Source organism: Telmatherina bonti, assembly GCF_933228915.1.
Source record: "Telmatherina bonti genome assembly, chromosome: 19".
Classification (NCBI taxonomy): Eukaryota; Metazoa; Chordata; class Actinopteri; order Atheriniformes; family Telmatherinidae; genus Telmatherina; species Telmatherina bonti.
The window spans coordinates 2887429-2912068 of record NC_136617.1 but is presented as its reverse complement, the minus strand read 5'-3'; the positions used below and the strand labels follow the sequence as shown (position 1 = coordinate 2912068).

Genomic DNA, 24640 nt, shown 5'->3' with positions numbered 1-24640 from the left:
GTTTAAATAGTTAGCTGGCGTAGCTTCATTAATACTAACATAATCCTCTTGCTGTAACCAGGTTTCCGTAAGACAGAATAAATCAATGTGGTGATCACCTATCAAGTCATTGACTAATAAAGACTTATTTGGGCGGGATCTGATATTCAGTAGGCTACACTTTATTGTCTTATTTTCAGATTTTATTAGATCTATTGTTTTTATTTTTATGAGGTTTTCACGATTAACCCCAGAAGTGTTTTTGTGTTGTTTAATTCTTACTGCTGGGGAGTTGTATAAGGTCGGAATGGGGTTTTTGGTGGGCGGCGGCAGGTGGGAAGCTGCAGAAAAGTGTGTAGGACTACAATTCTGCCTCCTGGTCCCAACCCTGAGTTGTCAATTTAGCTGACTAATAAAAGAGTCCATATTGCTAGATAAGAGAGCGGCTCCATCCAACGTGGGATGGATGCCATCTCTCCTAATAAGACCAGGCTTTCCCCAAAAAGCGCTCCAATTATCTATAAAACCCACGTTGTTATCGGGACACCACCTAGACAACCAGCGGTTGAAGGATGACATGCGGCTAAACATGTCATCGCTGATTAAATTTGGCAAGGGACCAGAGAAAACTACGGAGTCCGACATGCTCTTGGCAAAGTTACACACCGAAGCAACATTAATTTTAGTGACCTCCGATTGGTGTAACCGGGTGTCGTTACCGCCGACGTGAATTACAATCTTACGGTATTTACGTTTAGCCTTAGCCAGCAGTTTCAGATACGATTCGACGTGGCCCGCTCTGGCCCCAGGAATGCCTTTGACTATGGTCCCCGGTGTCTCTAGAGCCACGTTTCTGAATATGGAACTACCTATAATCAGGGTTTCTGCCTCAGCGGGTGTGTCGCCGAGCGGAGAAAATCTGTTAGAAACGTGAACAGGTCGGTGGTGGCCAGTGGGTTTTGGTTTGGGGCTACGCTTCCGCCTGACCGTCGTCCAGCCCGCCTCGGCTCCCGGCTGCGCGGGAACTGCTGAGGGACGGCTAGGTGGGCTAGCTGCCCTGGCTGGTAGCTCCGCACTGGCTAATGGGGGCTTGCTGACTAACTGCTTCCCTAACTGAGTGCGGAGCTGGGCTTCTAACTCACAGAGCCTCGCCTCCAGAGCTGCCAAGCTGCTACACTTAATACACCTACCGTTATCACTAAAGGAGGCGGAGGAGTAGCTAAACATCAGACACACCGAGCAAGAAAAGGCAGGGGACCGGGGTGTGGGAAGAGAGCTAGCAGCCATGCTAAAACCGAGTGCTTGAGCTGTTTAAGTCAGTAAACAGAAAGCCAAAGATCCCAAAAATAAATGCAATATATAGAACAGTGGTTTGGGAAGATATTGTGCGCTGAAGTGAGTGGCTGGTTAACAACAGATAGAAGTTAGAAAGAAGCTAAAGGAGCCAACGGCTCGTAGCAATCCACAGTGACACACGCTAGGGAACAGGAAATGACACAATACGTTACCAGTCAGTCCCAGTACAGGAAAAAACGGTCCCCCAAGTAGACGCAGAAGCAGAATCAGAATCAGACAAATACCACTGGTAACCGGTCCACTGATCACCACGCCATCCAAAGAACCGGAGCACACACATGGCGCAGGTATCGTAATGACAGAGTAAACCGCACAGGGGCTCCTTAGAGTGCTAGCTGGGGAACAGAAGAGGGCACGTCTACCTGTTAGAACCATAGACTGTATAAAGAGAGGGACAGATTCTCCGTGACGTCACCCGTAGGTTTCTGAAGAGCTGAATTGAAGCTCGGTGGGCGGTTCCTACCGTCCCCATGTTGGCAGCATCATGCGCGTCATCTCGCCTGGAAAATACAAATATGGTCAAAGAGGTGGAGCTGAGAGGGGGGCTGTGAGCGTCATGGTGGATGATTGACATCGAGCGAACTCCGAGCTTTCTGTAGCTAAGAGCTAACCGAGCTAACCCCGAGATAACGTGAGCTACCCAGCTAACGAAGGTAAGCAGACTAAAGCTAGGTCACATTGTTTACCGACTAAAAACTGTGGTTGTTCTACGTTCTTCTTCCTTGAAGCCAGAGATCGGTACCTGTCTATCAAAAGGACACGCCCCTAAATTTGCCTAACTTCGAGATTAAATTACTTTAAAACGGGCGAGTTAGAAAAAAATTCACTCCCCCCACAGTTGTCATGAAGGTAAACCTGACCTATTAAACCTAAAATGGATTTTTGTACCAGGCTGTAAACATGTTTATTCCTGCTGTGAAGTTGGCCTTTTTAACATGGGAGTCTATGGGGATTTTTTACCCTTCTGGGCACTCAGCGACCGCGGGTCAAAGAAGGAACTGTAGTGAGTGGCAGAGCGGTTAACAGGGGGTGAAGCAGATTGATTAAAGAAGACAATAGGAAACACAATGATGATAGCTAAAATAACCAAACAACACATTGAGCCCTTTAATGATCAGACATGAACCCTAAATGGATGCCAGGGTCGATCTCTCTCCATGATGCTGGGTGGGCGGAGCTTGTGTTGGAGCTTGGCACACTACTGTTGCAGGTGGACGCTAATTTCACTCCACACTGAGATTGCTTGAGAACGGCGGCTGGTCTTCAGGTGTGAGAGTAGACTGTCTCACTACCCACACTACCACAGGGATTATTCTGCCCTCTGCTGGGTGGTGCGTTATTCTGCTGCGTCATGATCAGCAGCAAGCCGGGGAGCCGCGGTCGGTGCAGGAACCTCCCTGCAGTGATGATACAGTAGTTGCATACTATGGGCACCCAAGTAGCACGGTCATCTGTCCGGGCTGTCAGAAGAATCTGAAACGGATGGTTCCAGCATTGACGTTTGAAGCTTCTCATCAGTACAAAGTCTCCAGGCTGAAGTAAACGGAGCTGCTTAGATGCTGGTTCAGGAAGGTCTGCAGCAACCTGAGAGCAAATGCCTGAAAAGGTTCACATGAGATCAGCACAGTATGTTAAAACATTACTTTCATATAGGGCCAGGAGGGGGAGCCTCGGAGGGGCCCATGCCCATTCAGGTGGACCTGTGAAAAGAATCTACGGGGGAACCTGTTGGGTCCTCCCCCTTTACGCATGCGCATGGACAACAGCACGAGAGGAAGTGCTCTGGTCCAAGGAAGGCCTGAGAGAGACCAAGGAGGAAATCTCTCCATCTGTGGGCCGTGAGAGAAAAGAGGAAGTGAGAGGCTGTAAAAGGAGGGTGGGTCAGAGATGCAGCCTTCATCTGCAGGAGAGTCACCTGTAGAGACTGGGTCAGAAGAGTCAGTGCACATGTGCATACAGCAACCTGTCAGGGGAGCAAAATGGCAGAAAGAAGGGAGTCAATAAGGCGACGGTGACGAACTGGGTCACCATCAGATGTCAGGAAACCACGGTGTTTCCACAGCGCTCCAAAACCCACACCTGGGTCGGGGTTATTTGTTTGTTGAGCGTGTTGACCCAGAGACCAGGCTGTCTACTGACAGCCATCACAAGAGTTGCTTCCGATTGCCAAATAAAAGCACTTGATGTGAAATTAATAATCACAGAGTTCAGGTCAGGATTAAACCACCGGGCTGTCAGCAAATAAAAACATGGAGGATTCCAACCTTTCCTAATATTCTACTAAGATTGGTCATATTGCACCTGAGTGGCGTACACCGAAGCCAGGAAATTACCTTTTTATTTATTGTCATACAGTTAATGCAGCCTTATGTTGTCTGGGCTGAAATTAGAAATGTACACGAGCCGGGAATACTCAGCAATCATCTGTGTGCTGTCTTTAAACGTCCTTAACAGCCTGCCTGGTGCATGTTTTGTCAGAGACACTGAAGAGAAATGTTTTGTGATAAGGCACAGCTAGAGATGTAGAGCGTGCCAGAAGTTGTTTTGTCTGTAAGAACTGATGTTTTGCTTCACAGCAGCAGAGCAGAGAAAATACTGGGACCTTGTTCAGTTGCAAAAGTCTGCAGGACTGCAGAACTTTGTATGCATGTTCAAAGTGTAGTATGAAGCTAAGCAGAAATAATGAAAATGTTTGATCTTTGGCCTAATTGTGTGGCCTGGTCATGTGGATACAATGCCAGGAATATATGTAGGTGTGTATAATCATTCAGCTCGGACCACTCGGTCTGCTCAGGAATCAGATCCACTACAGTCACCCCCCCCCCACCACCACCACCAATCAGCATACAAGCAGAAATTTATGCCAGGAAGTGCCCAACACATGTCTATTAAAGCTTCCTGGTTGATAAATCAGGTTCATATGTGTAATTAATAAAGACTGACATGTAAAGGATCAGAGAGGGGGACAAAGGTTCCAGGAAGCAGATCCAGGTTTTCCACAGAGAACTGAGTGAACACAACAGTCTTTCTGACAGAATCAGGGTGCAGCTTATTCCAGAAAACATCATCTGACTCTGTAGTCGGGGTGGGACTTGTGCTGCCTGCCAGCCACATCCATTAGTCTTTTACTTCCAGAAAATCCCACAGTCAGTCTGAGGACAAGGAGGATTGTGGTGGAAAATACTCTGGTCTTGAGAAGTTGTAATACATCTAAGAGTCAACTGTCTTCTTACAATGAACATTTTATTATAAACTAATACAAGCACACGCTGGAGCTTGGAGAGAGAACTCTCTCTGCAGATGCTGAAGTAACACCCGATTATAAACCATGCTTAACTCCTCCTAGTTGCTGGGCAGACCACAGAAAACAATCATTCTCTCCTCCGAAGCTAAACTGAGCTCACTAAGCATCAATCACTCACTATATTACTTTATTACCTTTAACCTTTAGACAACTGGTCAACCAAGCAGCTGACAAAAACAGATGCCCTGCAGGAAACTCTTCCTGTCTCAGACTTTGTCTGCACATTCCAGACAAGGATCATATGACTTAAAGAAAGCTTTGTGCATAGACACAAAACACAGCAGGATCACAGCAAATCAATGCATATATGTCTAATACTTAATACAAACCAAAACCCATAATAATTTCTCCAACACTCTCCCTCCTCTTGGTCCTACAGGACCAACAATAAGAAGAGAAATTGTTATCAGAACGCAAAAATACATACAGAAGACAACATTCTCAAAACATCAGGAGCCTCATGCCTATCAGGTTTTAAAAGAATCTTTCAGAAATTACAATAGTGAGGAGCCATTCACTTCAGCTTCAACATCTGAGTCTAACAATAAATGTAAGAAAAGTGGAAACAAATCATTCCTCTTTTAGGGGGTGACAGAGGTGCAGTGAAGACACTGTCGGCGTTCTGGTGGGACTTGGCATATCACAGTTGCAGTGGAGCGCTTCTTTCACCTCTCACTGATCTTGCTTGAGAGCGAAGGCTGGTCTTCAGGTGTGAGAGTAGACTACCTCACTTACCCACGCAACCACAGGGATTATTCTGCCCTTTGTTGGGTGGTGCGTTATTCTTCTGTAATTTCAGACTGAAGAGCTTCAGGAGGTTCAAGCAATCTGTAGTGCCAAGCAGCTCACTCTGCGACCTTTACCGCTGTCTGGGTCGTCAGGAAAACCTGAAATGGCCTAAACCATCGATGTTGGTTCCAGCGCTGATGTTTAAAGCTTCTCATCAGGACAAAATCTCCCGGCTGAAGTGAATAGAGCTGCGTAGATGCTGATTCATGAAGGGCAGCTTTCACCTGTGTGCAAATGCCTGAAAAGGGTTCTTATGAGGTTAGGACAGTATGTTAAAACATTACTTTCACACAGAGCTGTGTCTGAACAGGCAGTCTTGGAAGGAACCATGCCCACTTGGGTGAGGGTCCTGCAAAAAGAATCACAAAAAGGCCCATGTTTCCATGTTACGCATGCGCATGTACATCAGAACCAGAAAAAGTACTTTTGGTCCAAGGAAGACCTGAAAAGAGAGCTAGAAGGAAATTTCCCCGTCTGCAACCTGTGGGAGGAAAACATTCAGAAAAATGGCATCCAGAAAGTCATTCATAAGAGAGCGCCAAAACATGGACTTGTTTTCAGCTAAAGAGTAAGCTCAAGTAACGAGAACTGAGACGGGAGAGCTGCAGCCTCCACCGTGTCACAGTCAGAGCAAACAGCATCAAAAGGAAAATCAAGTCAGGGTCAACTAGAGATCGGTCAGGGGCCAGGCCTGGGGGGTGCAGAGGATAGTCAGTTTCAGCTAAACAGTCAAAGAGTAAAACATGAACAATACAAAGCAACAGTTAGGGCCACTCAGTTATCTGGTAGGTAATCATTCAAAGTAACCAAATTCATTTAATTACTTATTGCAAAGTTCCCATCAGGTAGTCTCATCTTAACCAACAACCAGAAAAATCCTCTAGCACTGCATAGCAGGACATGTGTCAAACTGGACTCCCAGCAGTCTGACCAACACTTATCCATGCTGGAATTTCCTTTCTGATTTACTGCTCGTGTTGTTTATGTCATGTCCGCTAAATGACAGAAGCAGAACCAAACTGAAGAATCTCTGCATATATTAAATAAAGCTCATTCAGAACTGTTGATTTAATCAGTAATGTAGTCTAGTTTAGTCTCATGGTTTACTCTGATTTGTCTCTCTTAGACTCCAACAGACCCATTCAGGAGCAACACACACAAAACTGAGATCATGATAAGACTGGCTTTCTATTCCAAATATATTGTGAACATAAGCATAAGCATAAAGCAACAAGATGTAAACCCATCTTTAACAGCTGGACTTCAGGTACTGAACAGCCAGAGACCTTCAGGTCATAATAAAGCTGTTTGTTTTCTATCTACATTTGAACTAAAGCAGCATTTAGAAACAAATTTCTAATACTGATGGCAAAACTGTTTTCATCTACAACAACACGACGCACACATGTACGTGCACACACTCACAGCAGCACTTCTTCCTTAATGATTTTAATGCAAACGTGTGTAACAGAAAAGGCCAAGGCTAACGGTTTAGCATAGTTAGCTTAACTTTGGAAGTATCAATACTGTTACAAATAATCTGCCTCATATTCATGTTATTTTGAGGACATACAGGGCTTAAATGACTTGTTTGTTTACCTATTAAGCGTGTTAACTAAGAGACTGGTCTGTTTACTGGCAGCCATCACAAGAGTTGCTTCTACTCTTTAAACAAAAGTCATCTGATGTGTATTTTAACCGCTGAGCATATCTGCTTTAATTCAAAATAATGAGTTCTGATTAGGGATAAAACACCAGCTGTCAGCAAATAAAACACGGAGATTGTTGTACTTGTGTTGCATTCACTGAAGTCGGGAAATTACAAAGCTACCTTCTTATTTAATGTCATATAGCGGCTTATTTTTTCTCTTTTGACATCTATTCTGTCTCAAACATTAAAAACTTAGTATTCATCACTTTTTTTTAAAAAATCTATTTATTTTCCTATAAAGCATAGCGTGCCAGAAGTTGACTTGTCTGTATGAACTGTTCAGCTTCCCTGCAGCAGAGCAGAGATGTCTGTGACATTGTTCAGTTGCAGAAGTCTGCAGGAGTGCAAAATCTTATGCATGCTCATAAATGTGGTATAAAGCTAAGCAGAAATAGTGAGTAAATATTTGGTTGTAGGGCCTCATTCCTTGGCGTGGTCTTGTGTATAATCATTCAGCTCGTATCACTCGATCTGCTCAGGAGTCAGACGCACCACAGCCACCATGCTCTCCTCCAATCAGCATACAATCAGAAATTCATGCCAGGAAGTGCCCGACACATGTTCATCAAAGCTTCCTGGTAGATAAATCAGATTCATATGTGTAAATAACAAAGAGTAACATGTAAAGGATCAGAGAGTGGGCAAAAGTTCCAGGAAGCAGATCCAGGTTTTCCACAGAGAACTGAGTGAACCCAACAGTCTTTCTGACAGAATCAGGGTGCAGCTTATTCCAGAAAACATCATCTGATTCTGTAGTTGGGGTGGGACTTGTGCTGCCTGCCGGCCACATCCGTTAGTCTTTTAGTTCCAGAAAATTCCACAACTGAAACACAGTCTGAGGACAAGGAGGATCCATCACCTCCAGAGGTCAAAGGTGAAAATCCAGCTCACATGTCCACCATAGGAGCCATATCCACACTGTTCACAGTCACAACCAACAGGGCTCTGCCAGACCCTCTGGTTCTGGGATATCCGGGCCATCAGCAGCGGCCAGGTCCATGCAGCCACATCTGCATATCAGGTTCTGCTCCAGGACTTAGATCGGTCACAGGAGGGAGGTGGAATGATGCTGTAGGTTGTAGGGACCGTTTCTGCTCCAGTCTCCTGACTGACCACGCGTGACACCCAGAACTCTGCGGTGACCCGGATCAAGAACTCACTCTCCCCCAGCCCCTCCTCTGAATCCCCTCAGGCAGGATAGACAATTTTAGGACCCTGTGGACCAAGCTGCATGCTGACAAGGGTTTAGAAGGGAAAGCTGCAATGCGTCCAACACCATACAGCAGACGAGCTTTTGAGACTGAACCATTTGGTCATGTGGTGTATTTTCTTCTCCAGTAAGGGGAAAATAAAGATCATAGCCTCATAATTATAATAGTTTTCTTCTGAATCCTGTGGCAAACATATTATGTGAACCATGTTCTGTGCTGTGAACATCATGTAACTTGAATATTACATTGTAATTGTGTGTGAGAGACTATATTGTCAGTGGATTCATAACTCAGTTCTCTCCTGGGAAAGCTGAACATGATCTTGCTAAGAAGATACACTTGTTCTGAGAACTTCTCTTCTCGCCGTTAGCTCACATTTAGCTAAAGTGAATTTATTGCAAGGGAAATTTACTCTGGCAAAGTTACGTTGGTTCACCATTCCTATTTTAAGGTCAAGAATTTTCTTTTTTTCCTAACATTATGCTTAGTTTCAGCATCCTTCAGCTGCATTATTTATTTCCAGTTTATCTAAATTTATATAGACATGCTAGGCATAAATTAATAATTGCAGTAGTAAAGGAATAAAAATAACCTTATGAATGTCTGAAAGGGAACAGACAGAAACCTAAGCTTATTGCCCACACAATGTACAGTAATTTAACAGAATAAGTTCCTAATACTATAAATCACATCTCTCACATTTCTGATTTTTCGTTCTTAATATGTTGTTGCTCTTTAAAATGTTCTCAGGTGATAATAAAGAATTGCTTTTCCTTAGGAAAAGGTTCCACATTCATACAGGGAGTGGCTTTTATGCTCTTATAAAAGCTTTAGGAAGAAAAGCACAAGCAGCTATTTTACACAGGATTTATATGTTTGTTTCTGCCTAACATGCTATGACATCATCTCCTTCAGTGAGCAGAAGGCCTTTAATATACATTCTCTTTTCCTCACTTCCCTCTCTGATACATTTTTTGTTGTTTGTTTTTTTTTTTTTTTACTGCAGTAAATTAGATTTTACACAAACAATTCACTCCAACAGTTGGATGAATGCATGTGAATGGGTCGTGCCCCCACGTTTGTCTACCCCCACACAAGCTTCTAGGCTCTCCTGCGAGAGTCCGGTGTGGCTTCACAAGACGTGGTTTTAATTCTCCACACAATCAATCCAATCAAGTTTAACACAGGAAATTTTACACAACCACCCCAGTTTCCCTTCACATGAAGACAGAGATTTCAGCTATTTAATGGTGCTGTACATCAACCTCCTACTGCAAAGGAACTAGTTCTGTTTGCAGCGGATGTACACAGAGGGTCAATCCCACACCTTTGTAGAATTATCAGGCAAAATTCTCAATGTCTCCAGAAACCAGCCCACACAGTTTCTTCTCTGTTCCTCCTCACTCAAGATGGCTTTCCTCTCAGTTTTCTAACCCAAGGTTGGCCTGGTCTTGCTTCTCAAGCTCACAGGACTTACTGACTAATTTACTGGTCTCGGTCTTGTAACTCACAAGATTTACTGGTCTGGTCTTGCTACGTCTAGCTCACAGCACTTACGACTTGGTCTTGTTACTCACGATTTTTAACTTAAACTTTAACCTAAACTTAACTTAAACTCACAGGATTTTATTTATGACGTCAACCTGATCTCGTCTTAAGTTATTCTCTTATCCCTTGAGTTATTCTTTCGATGAGGAGGTGAGGAGGAGAATCCCTGTCACAATGAGAATAATGAAGACAATTGACCACAAAACAGAAAAATATTGTGATTATTAATTAAGATATTGATTTTTAATTTGTGATCAATTTCTAGTAATGTTTGACTCCAGTTTGAGTCTGAAAATTAATGTAAATTTAGAATAACACTTCTCACCATTGTCTTTTCACACTGGTTCAGAAGGAGTCCTGGCGTAGTCGACCACGGGTGGGAGAAAGACGTCCTGTCCTCTGAAATTCTCTAATTGAGGTTCTTAGGATGAATCTGTGGATTCAGGTGGCCAACCCGTCTATCCCCAACCTGGGCGGACTGACGCAGGATCCCGGACGAGCCCCCAAAAACTGTGGTGGAAAATACTCTGGTCTTGAGAAGTTGTAATACATCTAAGAGTCAACTGTCTTCTTACAATGAACATTTTATTATAAACTAATACAAGCACACGCTGGAGCTTGGAGAGAGAACTCTCTCTGCAGATGCTGAAGTAACACCCGATTATAAACCATGCTTAACTCCTCCTAGTTGCTGGGCAGACCACAGAAAACAATCATTCTCTCCTCCGAAGCTAAACTGAGCTCACTAAGCATCAATCACTCACTATATTACTTTATTACCTTTAACCTTTAGACAACTGGTCAACCAAGCAGCTGACAAAAACAGATGCCCTGCAGGAAACTCTTCCTGTCTCAGACTTTGTCTGCACATTCCAGACAAGGATCATATGACTTAAAGAAAGCTTTGTGCATAGACACAAAACACAGCAGGATCACAGCAAATCAATGCATATATGTCTAATACTTAATACAAACCAAAACCCATAATAATTTCTCCAACAGGATCCATCACCTCCAGAGGTCAAAGGTGAAAACCAAGCCCACATGTCCCCCATAAAATCCATATCCACACTGTTCACAGTCACAACCAGCAGGGCTCTGCCAGACCCTCTGGTTCTGGGATCCCCGGGCCCCATCAGCAGTGGCCGGGTCCCTGCAGTCACATCTGCATATCAGGTCCTGCTCCAGGACTCAGAGCTGACACAGGAGGGAGGTGGAGTGTTGCAGCATGTTGTAGGGACCGTTTCTGCTCCAGTGTCCTGACCGACAGCATGTGTGACACCCAGAACTCTGCAGTGGTCCAGAGCAAAACTCCCCCCTTCCTAGTTCACCCCCTGAATCCCCCTCAGGCATGATAGACATGTTGGGGTCCCTGTGGAGACCATGGTGCATGCTGACAAGGGTTAAAGGGGCGGTGAGCTGCCGTGGTCGACGCCGTGCAGCAGACGAGCTTCTGAGGCTGCATCGGAATCATTTAGTCATTTTATTATAGTCTCATAATTATAATGTTCTTCTGTTGGATACTGTTAAACATATCATGTGGACCATGTTCTGTTCTGTGGAAATCCTGGACTTTGGATCATAACTGTATCTGTGTGAGACTATAGTGGCAGTGGATCCATAAGTCAGTGTTTCCCTGGGAAAGCTGAACATGACCTCGGCAAGAAGATAACGCAGCTTTAACACATGAAGACGATGTTGGTGTGTCGTTCCTGTTTTAAAGTTTGAGATCTCTCTCAGCTGGGTATTTAACAAGCACAGCCCAAAGTCTTTCTCCGTTTATTTTCAGTCAACGTCAATTTATTTAGTCATAATAAACATAAAAATAACTGTAATCTTAAAGAAACAAAAGTCATCATTTAATGTCTGAAAGGGATTAAACAGAAGCCCATCCAGTCCACGCAATGCACACCAACCCAACAGTATCAGCTCCCAACGCCACACATCACGTCCCTCATCTTTCAGTTTATTCTTTACTTCTTTCAATGTGTTGTTACACTTAAAAATCTTCTCAGATGATAGAATTGTGTTTCTTCTAGGAAAAGGGTTCCGCATTCACACAAAGAGTGGCTTTTATGTTGATACAAAAGCTTTAGGAAGAACAACACAAACAGCTATTATACACAGGATTTTTATGCTTGTTCCTGTCTACACATGCTATGACATCATCCCCTTCAGTGAGCATAAGGCCTTTAATGAACACACTCTTCTTCCTCACTTCCCTCTCTCATGTTTTCCTTTCCTTTGCTCTGCCTTCCTCATCCAAGCTTCTCCTTATCTCCTACACCTGCACTGATCAGTAGTTTGTAAAATCAAGTAAACATGTTAGATGTGCTCTGAACTCGTCCTCTGCCTCTAACAGTTCTAACAATTTGCTAAACTCTGCAATAATACATATTTGTCTGTCATTTAATCTTTAACCTCCTCTTCACTAAACTGTTAGAGGAAGATAATATTCTCTCTTTTCTTTCCTGGTCCATCCAGGCACGTTCTGCCATATCTAACAGAGTCTGCCAGAACCAGGCTTTACTGTCATCTTTTGGAGAAATGCCCGTGATCTGATTTTCAATCTTTAATATATTCACATTCTTAGACATTGTCTTGAGAAAATTAGCTGAATCATTAGTTAGTGTGGACAGCAATGTGTGTTTATAATTTTGATGCTAGGTACATCAGATATGTGGATCCTCCAACCACTTTACCATTTGCAGACCTTTCACGGGACTTGCCATCATATAAGCAAACTTACACACACACTTATTTCTGTGTGAATGGCCACTATGGCCCCCTGATGTCAAACAAGCCAGCCAATCACATGGTTTTATTTCACCCATGAAAAGAGTCACTAAAAATAACAAAAAAATATCCTACAATATTTCCGCACAACTCTCCAGAGAATAGCAAGTCAGACCTCTATTTTTAATTCCTCTTATGGAGAGTAACCCAGCCCGCACATTCATTTCTTTTTCTGTTCCAACTTTTCCAGCTGATACATGCTCATAAAGCTTCCTTTTGGAAACCCACACACCAGAACATTAAAAGATCTACTTACATTTTCACCATATTTCTACTTTAAAAACACCATGAGAGAATCTGGTTAAGGTTGCTCCTCCTTTCCCCCTATAGTCCCCATCATCACCTGGTCTTATATTTCTGCTTTGTCAGAATAGTCAGTCATTTCTACTCACAGGACTTCATTTAGTAACCTGATCTCGTACTCACAGGGCTTCGTTTTGGAACCTGATCTCGTAGTCTATGTCCTTATTTTTGTTTTATTTTTGCTTTATTTTTATTTATTGTCAAAGTCAGTCCTGGGGAAAAGGAGCGCAACCACCATTATGAAAACAGTTGGCAATTTTATAAACAAACTGTTTCAGTTCGATTAGCAATGAGAATCACTCAGTCTACAATATTATATCAAAAATACTTTCAATCAGATCATAATTTGGAAAAATATAATCCTCACCAGATAAATCCACACGTGGGTTGAGATCCCTTCGTGATCGACCAAAACCGGTGACTGTGGCCCTCGTCACTCTTAAGGCCCATTCGAGGTTTGAAGATTAATCTGTTTGGATTCCGGCAGCCTGCCCCTCAGTCCGGTCCCGGCAGAAACACATGGGATCCCACTTCTGACACCAAATTGTTGTGGAATTTATCCGATGAAAAATAAATCTATAAATCAACTGTTTTCTGTTCAATTTATTGACCATGTACAGATGTTGCGGGCGAGAGGTCTCAAGAGCTCTGCCCCTGCTCAGTGTGCTACAGTGTTCTTTAAGCATACACAAACAACCTCTGCCTGGCAGCACAAGTCAGAACAACTGCTAGCTTGGAGATAACAACAGTCAAAGCTGAAACAGGCCATAAACAGAACACTTAGTTTTATGCATGAATCTACTAAAGCAAGCTTACTGAACTACTCTAACTATGCAGAATATATATCTTGTACTACTTAAAAGAAACGTAATAAATGAGTAACATATTAAAACTACACGATACGCATAATTCCACCACAGTCCCGTACATGCAGACTCCAACTCAGGAGATGCTCATATCCTAACTATAAGAATCATGGAAAAGGAAGGTTTTCAGCTCCATCTTAAAGGTGTGGAGGGAGTCTGCCTCCCGAACCGACGGTGGGAGCTGGTTCCATAAGAGAGGAGCCTGATAGCTAAAGGCCCTTCCTCCCATAGTACTCTTTGAGACTCTGGGAACCACCAGTAAACCTGCAGTCTGAGAGCCAAGTGCTCTATTTGGAACATATGGAACTATAAGATCTTTTATGTACAATGGAGCTTGGTCATGGAGAGCTTTATATGTGAGGAGAAGAATTTTAAACTTTACCCTGGATTTAACGGAGAGCCAGTGTAGAGAGGCTAAAACTGGTGAAATATGATCTCTCCTGCTGGTCCTCATCAGAACCCTCGCTGCAGCATTTTGGATCAGATGGAGACTTTTCAGGGCATATTTGGGACAACCCATAAATAAGGAATTGCAGTAATCCAGTCTGGAAGTAATAAAGGCATGGACTAATTTTACTGCATCTTTCTGAGACAAGATGCTCCTAATTTTGGCAATATTATGCAGGTGGAAGAAGGCGGTTCTAGAAACCTGTTTTAAATGTGAGCTAAAAGACAAGTCCTGGTCAATAATGACTCCAAGGTTCCTCACAGTGGTACTGGAGGCCAGATTAATGCCATCCAGATTAATTACAAAACTGGATAATTTTGTTCTAAGTTTTTCAGGCCGAAGATAACGACCTCTGTCTTGTCTGAGTTTAAAAGGAGAAAATTCAGAGTCATCCAGGTCTTGATGTCTGTAAGACATCTTTGTAATCTAAGAAACTGATTGGTTTCATCTGGCTTCATGGAGAGGTAGATCTGAGTGTCATCTGTATAGCAATGAACATTTATACCATGCTGCCTGATGATATTTCCTAAGGGAAGCATGTATAATGTGAAAAGTGTTGGTCCAAGTACAGAACCCTGAGGAACTCCATGACTTACCCTGGTGTGTGAGGAAGACTCATCATTTACATTTACAAACTGAAATCTATCAGATAAATATGACTGGAACCAGTCTAATGTGGTCCCTTTAATCCCAATAACATGTTCCAGCCTCTGTAGCAGAATATTGTGATCAATAGTGTCGAATGCAGAACTGAGATCTAAAAGAATGAGTCCAGACAGAAGTCCTTTATCTGAGGCCATGAGAAGATCATTAGACTTTCACCAGTGCTGTCTCTGTGCTATGATGAGCTCTAAATCCTGACTGGAACTCTTCAGATTGTTTCTGCTCAGATAGGAACATAGTTGGGTTGAAACTGTTTTCTCAAGAATTTTAGACCAGAAGGGGAGATTAGATATTGGTCTATAATTAGCTAAAACTCCTGGATCCAGAGTTGGTTTTTTAAGCAACGGTTTGATTACAGCTGTCTTAAAATATTGAGGTCCATATCCTATTAATAGAGATGTATTGATCAGGTCCAGTACAGATGTATTGATTAGGAAACATATTTCCTTGAATAATCTGGTTGGGATGGGGTCTAAAACACAGGCTGAAGGTTTAGATGAAGCTATTATGTTGGTTAACTCGGAGAGCTGTACAGGCAAGAAACGGTCCAAATGACAATCAGCTTCTAAAGACGTCTCTAAGGCTGCTGCAGAAGAAATAGCATTAGTAGTGTTCAGGTTATTACTGATTTCCTTCCTGATAGAAACTATTTTGTTTACAAAGAAACTCATAAAGTCATCACAGCTGAGGTTGAAAGGAATAGATGGCTCAACGGCACTATGGCTCTTAGTCAGTCTGGTTCCAGTGCTGAAGAGAAACCTGGGGTTGTTCTTCTTCTCCTCTATCAATGATGAATAATAAGCTGTTCTAGCCACACGCAAGGCTTTTTTTTACACTATTAAACTTTCTTTCCAGACTATGCGACACTCTTCTAAGCCAGATGAACGCCATTTTCTTTCCAAACGTCTTGATGTCTGTTTTAAAGCTTGAAGCTGGGAATTAAACCACCGGCCCGCTTCTTCTGACTGGTTCTCTTCTTCTTTAGAGGTGCAACATTATCTAGTGTTATACGCATTAAAGCTGTCATTCTAGCAACACATTCATGGACCTGTGTTGGAGTAAAGCTCGGATGGGTGTTTCCTGTCAGGTTAACACATGGTGTTGGAGGAATTACTGCTGAAATAGACTTCTTAAATTTGTTAACAACACTATCTGACAAACATCGACTAGAATGAATTTTCTTCTCAGCCCTTGTGTAGTCAAGTATAGTAAACTCTAAAGTTATTAAAAAATGATCAGACAGAACAGGGTTATGAGGAAAAACTGTCAGTTGATCACTTCTGATGCCACATGTCAGAAGAAGATCCAGAGTGTGACGATGAGAATGAGTCGGCATGTGGACATTTTGGGAAAATCCAATTGAACTTAATATAGAGTTAAAGGCAGTGTTTAAACTGTCATGTTCACCATCAAGATGAATGTTAAAATCCCCCAGAACAATAACTTTATCAGTATTCAGCACTAAGTCTGATAAGAGGTCTGAGAAGTCAGTTAGGAACTGTGAGGAAGATCCAGGTGGACGGTAGACTACTACTAGGAGAAGTGGCTTCTCTCATTTCCATCTTGGGTGGGAGAGACTAAGAGTCAGGTGTTCAACGCTATTGGAACTATTTAGGACTAATCAATAGTTCTGATTTAAAGATAGCTGCCACACCTCCTCCTCGACCTGTAGTTCTGGGAACATGAACATTTAGACAATCTGGTGGAGTCGATTCATTAATACTAACATGATCCTCCTGCTGCAGCAGGTTTCCATAAGACAGAACAGATCAATATGATGATCAGTAATCAGGTCATTGATTAACAGAGACTTCGACACAAGAGATCTGATATTCAATAAACCGCATTTAATGGTTTTATTATTTTGTCTTATTAGATTCATTGTTTTGATATTAATGAGGTTTTCATGATTTACTCCCCCGGTGCTGTTTTATTCTTTCTCGGTTGTGGGGGGGCAGATACCATCGTTATGGGTTGTGGGGAGGGGGGGGCAGATACCATCGTTATGGGTTTTGGGGAGGGGGGGGGGCAGATACCATCATTCTGGGTTTTGGGGAGGGGGGCGACATGTGAGACTACAAATCTGCTTCCTAGTCTCAGTCCTGAACAGTCATGGGTTTAACTGACTAATAAAATGATCCATGTTCCTAGAAACGAGAGCTGCTCCATCCACTGTGGGATGAATCCCGTCTCTCCTAATAAGACCAGGTTTTCCCCAGAAGCTTTTCCAGTTATCTATAAAGCCCACATTTTGTTCTGGGCACCACCTAGACAGCCAGCGGTTAAAGGATGACAAACGGCTAAACAAGTCATCGCTGGTCAGGTCTGGCAGGGGTCCAGAGAAACTACAGAGTCTGACATGGTTTTAGCAAAGTCACACACTGAGGCAACATTTACTTTGGTGATCTCTGATTGGTGTAACCGGGTGTCATTTACCCCAACATGAATAATAATCTTCTTGTATTTACGTTTATCTTTAGCCAGCAGTTTTAAGTAAGATTCAATGTGGCCCGCTCTGAAACCTGGAATGTATCTGACTACGATCCCTGGAGTATCTATCTATCTAGTTTCTTACTATGGAGCGAAATCTTACATTTCTGACAACTGAGTCTCCACTTATCAGAGTCGTTGGAGAGGAGTGTGATGGAGGCTTTACCTGAGGTGGTGATGTAGCGGGTCCAGCAGCACGGCGGGTGGAGGTTCGTTTTGGAGTCGGGGTAAAGGACGGCTCGGACCTGCGAGCCTTGCTGCAGCGCTCGGGCACCGGGTGGGAAGCACCGTGGTGCCGGTGAGCTGCTGGACTGAGACTCGTCTCAGAGGAAGTCCTTTGGTCCTGTCACGTCGGTCACATGTGCTCAGTGTGAACCTGCTTTCCTCTGTGAAGAGCTCAGGGCGCCAGTAGAGAATTTGCCAGTCTTGGTGTAAATATTATATTCATTTATTTATTTTTCCTAAATATTGAATGTAACCTCCTCCCACTCTGCATCTTGTTCTTTTCACTGTTAGTCTGTGTTATGTTCTATATGTGACTGAAACTAATTTTTTTTTAAAAGAAAAAGAAACATAAGTGTTACTGTTATGGATGAAGGTTGATATTTATTTAGTTTTTTTTTTTTTTTTGTGGACATTGTGAGCTTTTACTACAGGGGCGTCAGGGTCACATTATTTTCTAACATTGTGCCAAATGTTGGTCGGGTCACAAGTTATTGATAAATGGGTCGGGTCAGTGTGCAGAACATGTATTTTACACTGAACACGCTTTTTTTTTCCTCCAACCCAAACAATAATCTGCATTACTTCCTCCTACTTGGATAGTCCGCTTGCAAGCCAACCGAGACCCCCAGCTTTAAATCAAAGTCTGCATCAAAATGAGCTCAGTGGAGCCGAGCGACTGTGGTCCATTTAGAGCAGACTACTGACCACATAAAGCCGATTGCGGTCCGGTTAAAGTGGACCAAAGCATTGTGACAGTCCCTAAAACCATCTTCAGGATCCTTTTTTTGTCTTTATATCTGGATGTGTTTATAAAACAGAAATCAAAACAAGTCAATTAGAGATGCAGGCATTTACATTTTAACTGAGGATCGGCTTCCAGGGATTCCGGTTCTTTGCATCCTTTTTTTGTCCACATCTTCTTCTTTTGCTGATGTGAGGACCAACAAGCTAAGCTCCTCACCCTGATAACAGCTGACGGGAAGTTAGACTCTGTCTCTGTGTTCTTGTCCTCAGCGTGGCCTACCTGCTCTTTGTGAGACACCTGGGAGGAATCCTGGCTGTGGCCAACATCAGGGGGGGCGGAGAGTACGGCCTCACCTGGCACAAAGGTACGTCGGCCGGTACAAGCACGCCTGTTTCCTAACGTGCGTGTCATCTCTGACTGTGTGTGTTTCAGCCGGAACATTGGGAAACAAACAAAACTGCTTCGATGACTTCCAAAGTGCAGCAGAATTCCTCATCCAGGAGCGCTACACCTCGGCTAGCCAGATCGCCATCAATGGGGCCTCCAACGGGGGTCTTCTGGTTGGTAAGGACCGCTTCCTCCTCCACAGCAGCTTCCGGCTGGTCTTTACTGGAAGAAGTTGATCGAGATTTTTTTTTCTGATATAAGGAAATAAAGATCCGAGCTGTTTTTCCAGAGTTGGGGATGGAGGAAAAGCTAATTGCGTCTAGATGACATAACAGCTTGCATACCTTCTGAAAAGCAGAGAAAAGAAAACTGGACTTTAGAAAGAATGAAGTTCTGTTTCTTTAAGCATTGGACTGACTTTCTTCTTCTATTCCCTTAACACACGTTAGCAGCCATGTTCGTTTCCAACCTCACTGCCATCATGCTTCCATACTTCCTCAACGTTAACATGCTTTCAGCCGGTACATCCAGCTGAGGACAGTGCAGAGCTGGTTTCAGCTCTTTCAGGGGTGTCAAACTCCAATCCACAAGGGCCAGTATCCAACAGGTTTTAGTTGTTTCCCTCAGCCAACACAGCTGATTCAAATCAAATGGATCCAGCAGCTTCTTGTCAACCTATTTATGAATTTCAATCAGGTGTGTTGGGAGCATTGACACAACAAAAACCTGCAGGGTACGGACCCTCGAGGACTGGAGTTTGACACCTGTGTCTTAAACAGAAGAAAGTGACATCTGTGCAGACCTGAGCAGCTTTAATGCCAGCCGTTGCTATCAGCTTACATCATTAAAACTGTGTGTAGATGACTTATTTTACCTGATTACACCCACAGCGGCGTGTTTGAACCAGCGTCCGGACCTGTTTGGCTGTGCCGTGGCTGAGGTTGGCGTGATGGACATACTGAAGTTCCACAAGTTCACCATTGGCCATGCCTGGACCACTGACTACGGCTGCTCAGACGACCCCGAGCAGTTCCAGTGGCTCATCAAGTAGGAAAACCAACCACGTTAGCTGTAGCATTGTACCTGGTTTTTCATCCAGTGGAACTCTCCGACTCTGGAATAAAGAAAGAAATAATACGACGGTAAAAAATGCTCAGGTTGCTTCAACAAGTGAACATGAGCTGAAGTTCCTTTGTTTAATAAAAGATGACGTAGCAACATCTCCAGCCCCACAGATTCAGGGAAACAAACCTGCTGGATTTCACAGCAAGTTTCATGTAGTTTACCAGCAGTAAGCTGGATGAACACGCAGTCACGTGCACGACACGTGATCCGTCAACAACAATGCTTGTAGATGTGTTCACGTTGGAAGCGAAACTCGTTTGACCCACTGATATATGCAGGTTAACCTGCTAAATGATTCATCTCATGGCGGCCAACCTTGTGTTAGTCGTCACCATATTCAGCTGTTAGTCACATGTTTTGCATGACAGGTTCTCTGCTCTCATATATTAACACATAAACAGATCATTTAACTGTAGGCCGATCTGTACTCCATCCATCCACTATATTACCTGCTTCATCCCATGAAGGGTCGCAGGGAAGCTGGACTCTATCTCAGCAGTCTTTGGGAGAAAGGCAGGGTACACCCTGGACAACTCGCCAGTCCATCATAGGACCACACAGAAACAACCACTCACCCTTTGGGCAACTTAGAGTAACCAACGAACCCAACATGCATGTCTTTGGATGGTGGGAGGAAGATGGAGTACCGGAGAGAACCCACGCATACACGGGGAGAACATGCAAACTCCACACAGATGGGCCCAAACCTCGCCCCAGCCGAGGATTGAACCAGCAACCTTCTTGCTGTGAGCAAGGCCATATTATCCAATGGGCATTATGGGCACTGGCCCAAGGGCCCACGCTCACTTGGGACCCATGTGGGGCCTATGTAGGGCAAACACCGGCAGTTTGGACATGAAGTTGGGGGGGGGGGGGGGGGGGGGGGGTAAAAGAAAGAGATAAAGAGAAAAAGAAAGAAGCTCAGTGTATCAGGAAATGTCCCTCAGCAGTCTAAACCTATAGCAGCATAACTAAGGGATGCTAACCATCCCTAGCTATAGGACTTATCAAAAAGATAAGTCTTCAGCCTAGTCTTAAAGGTGGGGAGGGTGTCTGCTTCCCTAACACTAACTGGGAGCTTATTCCATAAGAGAGGGGCCTGATAACCAAAGGCTCTGCCTCCTGCTCGGCTCTTTGAGACTCTAGGAACCACAAGTAAGCCTGCAGTCTGCGAACGAAGTACTCTGCTTGGTATATAAGGAACTATGAGGTCTTTGATATATAGTGGTGCCTGGTTGTGGAGGGCTTTATATGTAAGGAGAAGGATTTTAAATTCTATTCTAGATTCAACAGGCAGCCAATGAAGAGAGGCTAAAACTGGAGAAATATGATCTCTCCTGCTGGTTCTGGTCAGGACTCTGGCTGCAGAATTCTGGATCAGCTGAAGGCTTTTCAGGGCATATTTAGGACAGCCCAGTAATAGAGAGTTACAGTAATCTAGTCTCGAAATGACAAAAGCGTGAACCAGTTTTTCTGCATCACTCTGAGACAGAATGTCCCTAATTTTGGCTATATTACGTAAATGAAAGAAGGCTGTTTTAGTAACCTGCTTAATATGTGGACCAAAGGACAGGTCAGGGTCAAATATTACTCCAAGGTTTCTCACTGTAGCACTGGAAGCTAAAGTAATGCCATCCAGGTTCATTACAAAACCGGAAAATTTAGCTCTGAGTTTTTCAGATCCAACGAGAATTACTTCAGTCTTATCTGAGTTTAAGAGGAGAAAATTTCTAGACATCCAGTTCCTTATGTCTATGAGACAATTTTGTAGCCTATTGGGCTGATTTGTTTCATCTGGTTTAAAGGATAAGTACATCTGAGTATCATTTGCATAACAATGAAAGTTTATTCCATGCTGTCTAATAATTTTGCCTAAAGGGAGCATATATAGTGTGAAGAGTACTCGTCCAAGTACAGAACCTTGAGGAACTCCATGACTTACTGTAGTTTGTGTCATTTACATGAACGAACTGAAGTCTATCAGATAAATATGATTTAAACCAGCTTAACGCTGTACCTGTAATTCCAATCACCTGTTCTAGTCTCTGTAACAGAATGTTATGATCGACTGTATCAAATGCAGCACTAAGATCAAGCAAGATAAGAACGGACACAAGTCCTTTGTCTGAGGCCATAAGAAGGTCATTAGTAACTTTCACCAATGCTGTCTAAAAATTTGATAAAACTAAATAACACAAAATCTGTCACAAATGTTGGTTGAAAAAGTTCAAACTATTGATTTATTATATATAAACAAAAAGTGCAGATATTTCTGAGTTCACTGTAATAAATTAATCTTATATAATATACATATAATGTACATATCTCAAATAATGTAACTAGTTTATAAGTAAAAGATGTGCTTTTGCTGGTTACTAGACTAGATTTTTATTTCTTTCATGAAAGCACTGTGGCCCCACAGCCAGGGCCGGATTAAAAGTGCACAGGTCCCTGGGCCCAGAGTGTTCACCATGAACACTCTGGGCCAGCATGGTGTTCAGCATGTTCAGGAGATTTACCTGGTCAAATGGGGATTTAAGGTTTTAAAGCAGAATCTGTGATCATCATTATCAGTGTGGTTTTCTAAAGTCTTCCTCCTGGTTTGCAGGTATTCTCCTCTCCACAACTTGCCTGGTCCTCCATACTCGGGTCCTCCATACCCGGCCGTCCTGCTTCTGACGGCGGACCATGATGACCGCGTGGTGCCTCTGCACACCCTGAAGTACTGCGCCGCCCTTCAGTTTGGGGTCGGCAGCAGCCCGCAGCAGCGCCAGCCTCTGCTGGTCCGAGTGGACACCCGCAGTGGCCACGGCGCCGGGAAACCCACAACCAAGATGATCCTGGAGGAGACGGACATCTTCTCCTTCATTGCTGAGACGCTGCAGCTTAGCTGGAGGGAATGAGGAGATGTTTGGATTACAAATCTCTTCTTCTCTAAAACCTCCTTTAAATTGTAAAATGCCTGCAGTAACTGGAAATGAATCATTCTGATGTTAATGGAGCTATTTCACATTATTTACAACCACAATACAAGAAAATAAAAGTTTCTTTGTAGCAGGATCTCATCGAGTTATTTCCCTTCCCGGTAGAAGATAAACATATGTCGGATGATGAAACTAAAACAATAGAAAATCTGCTGATTGTGATTGTGATGACAGCAACCTTCACTCTGCCCCCAACATACAGAGATTTCTTCTGATTCTCTAAACCTGTAGATTATATTTTAAACTTTAGCTAGAGGATCTTTAAAATCAAAGGAAAATTTTTCTGAATGTTTTAGTTTGTCTGAGACATCTGAAGCTCTGTCTATCTGAGAGACTCTGAAATGCTCCTTTTACACCCAGTTATCGTTTCCCAGTTAAACCAGTCATGTCACTGACCAATTCCCAGTTAAACCCTCAACCAGCGGGGCTCTGTTTCCAGCTGACGCTTGATAAATTAAAGAGTGTTTACCCCAAGGCTAGCTGCAGCTCGCTGCTGATGGGAATAGTGAAGCTAGTTTACAGCACAGCTAGCTACTGTTTGGAATAGTGAAGATAGTTTACACCACAGCTAGCTACTGCTAGGTAAAGTGAAGCTAGTTTACACCACAGCTAGCTACTGCTGGGTAAAGTGAAGCTAGTTTACACCACAGCTAGCTACTGCAGGGTAAAGTGAAGCTAGTTTACACCACAGCTAGCTACTGCTGGGTAAAGTGAAGCTAGTTTACACCACAGCTAGCTACTGCTAGGTAAAGTGAAGCTAGTTTACACCACAGCAAGCTACTGCAGGGTAAAGTGAAGCTATTTTACACCACAGCTAACTACTGCTGGGTAAAGTCAAGCTAGTCTACACTACAGCTAGCTACTGCTGGGAATAGTGAAGCTAGTTTACACCACAGCTAGCTACTGCTGGGTAAAGTCAAGCTAGTCTATACCACAACTAGCTACTGCTGGGAATAGTGAAGCTAGTTTACACCACAGCTAGCTACTGCTGGGTAAAGTCAAGCTAGTCTACACCACAGCTAGCTACTGCTGGGAATAGCGAAGCTCGTTTACACCACAGCTAGCTACTGCTGGGAATAGCGAAGCTCGTTTACACCACAGCTAGCTACTGCTGGGAATAGTGAAGCTAGTTTACTCCACAGCTAGCTACTGCTGGGAATAGTAAAGCTAGTTTACACCACAGCTAGCTACTGCTGGGAATTGTAAAGCTAATTTACCCCACAACTAGCTACTGCTGGGTAAAGTGAAGCTAATTTACACCACAGCTAGCTACTGCTGGGAATAGTGAAGCTAGTTCACACCACAGCTAGCTACTGCTAGGTGAAGTGAAGGAAGTTTAGTAGCAGGAGCACCCAAGATGGACACGTCTTAGGGTAGAGGCCTTGTGGTAGAAATTATGCACATACTGTAGTTTTAATATGTTACTCCTTCATTAAGCTTCTTAATGTAGTACAAAATATATAATCTGCATAGTTTAGAGTAGTTCAGAAAGCTTGCTTTAGTAGGTTCATGCATAAAACTGAGTGTTCTGTTCAAGGCCTGTTTCAGCTTTGACTGTTTTTATCTTCAAGCTGGCAGATGTTTTAACTAGTGCTGCCAGGCAGAGGTTGTTTGTGTATGCCTAAAGATCACTGTAACACCCTGGGCAGGGGCAGAGCTCTCGAGACCTCTCGCTCGCAACATCTGTGCATTGTCAATAAACTGGACAGA

General features: G+C 43.4%; 1 protein-coding gene across 1 annotated transcript in view; it reads left to right on the top strand.

Moving 5' to 3' along the window:
* Positions 1–22849, top strand: part of LOC306769648 (prolyl endopeptidase) — a gene marked incomplete at its 3' end in the record, with an annotated part of 318806 nt that extends 295957 nt beyond the window's left edge. Inside the window, exons 12-15 of the mRNA XM_079258332.1 lie at positions 18704–18798; positions 18867–18998; positions 19712–19868; positions 22555–22849. Coding sequence (XP_079114458.1) covers positions 18704–18798; positions 18867–18998; positions 19712–19868; positions 22555–22849 — 679 coding nt within the window. The remainder of the gene's footprint in view (positions 1–18703; positions 18799–18866; positions 18999–19711; positions 19869–22554) is intronic.
* Positions 22850–24640: the final 1791 nt, after the last annotated feature.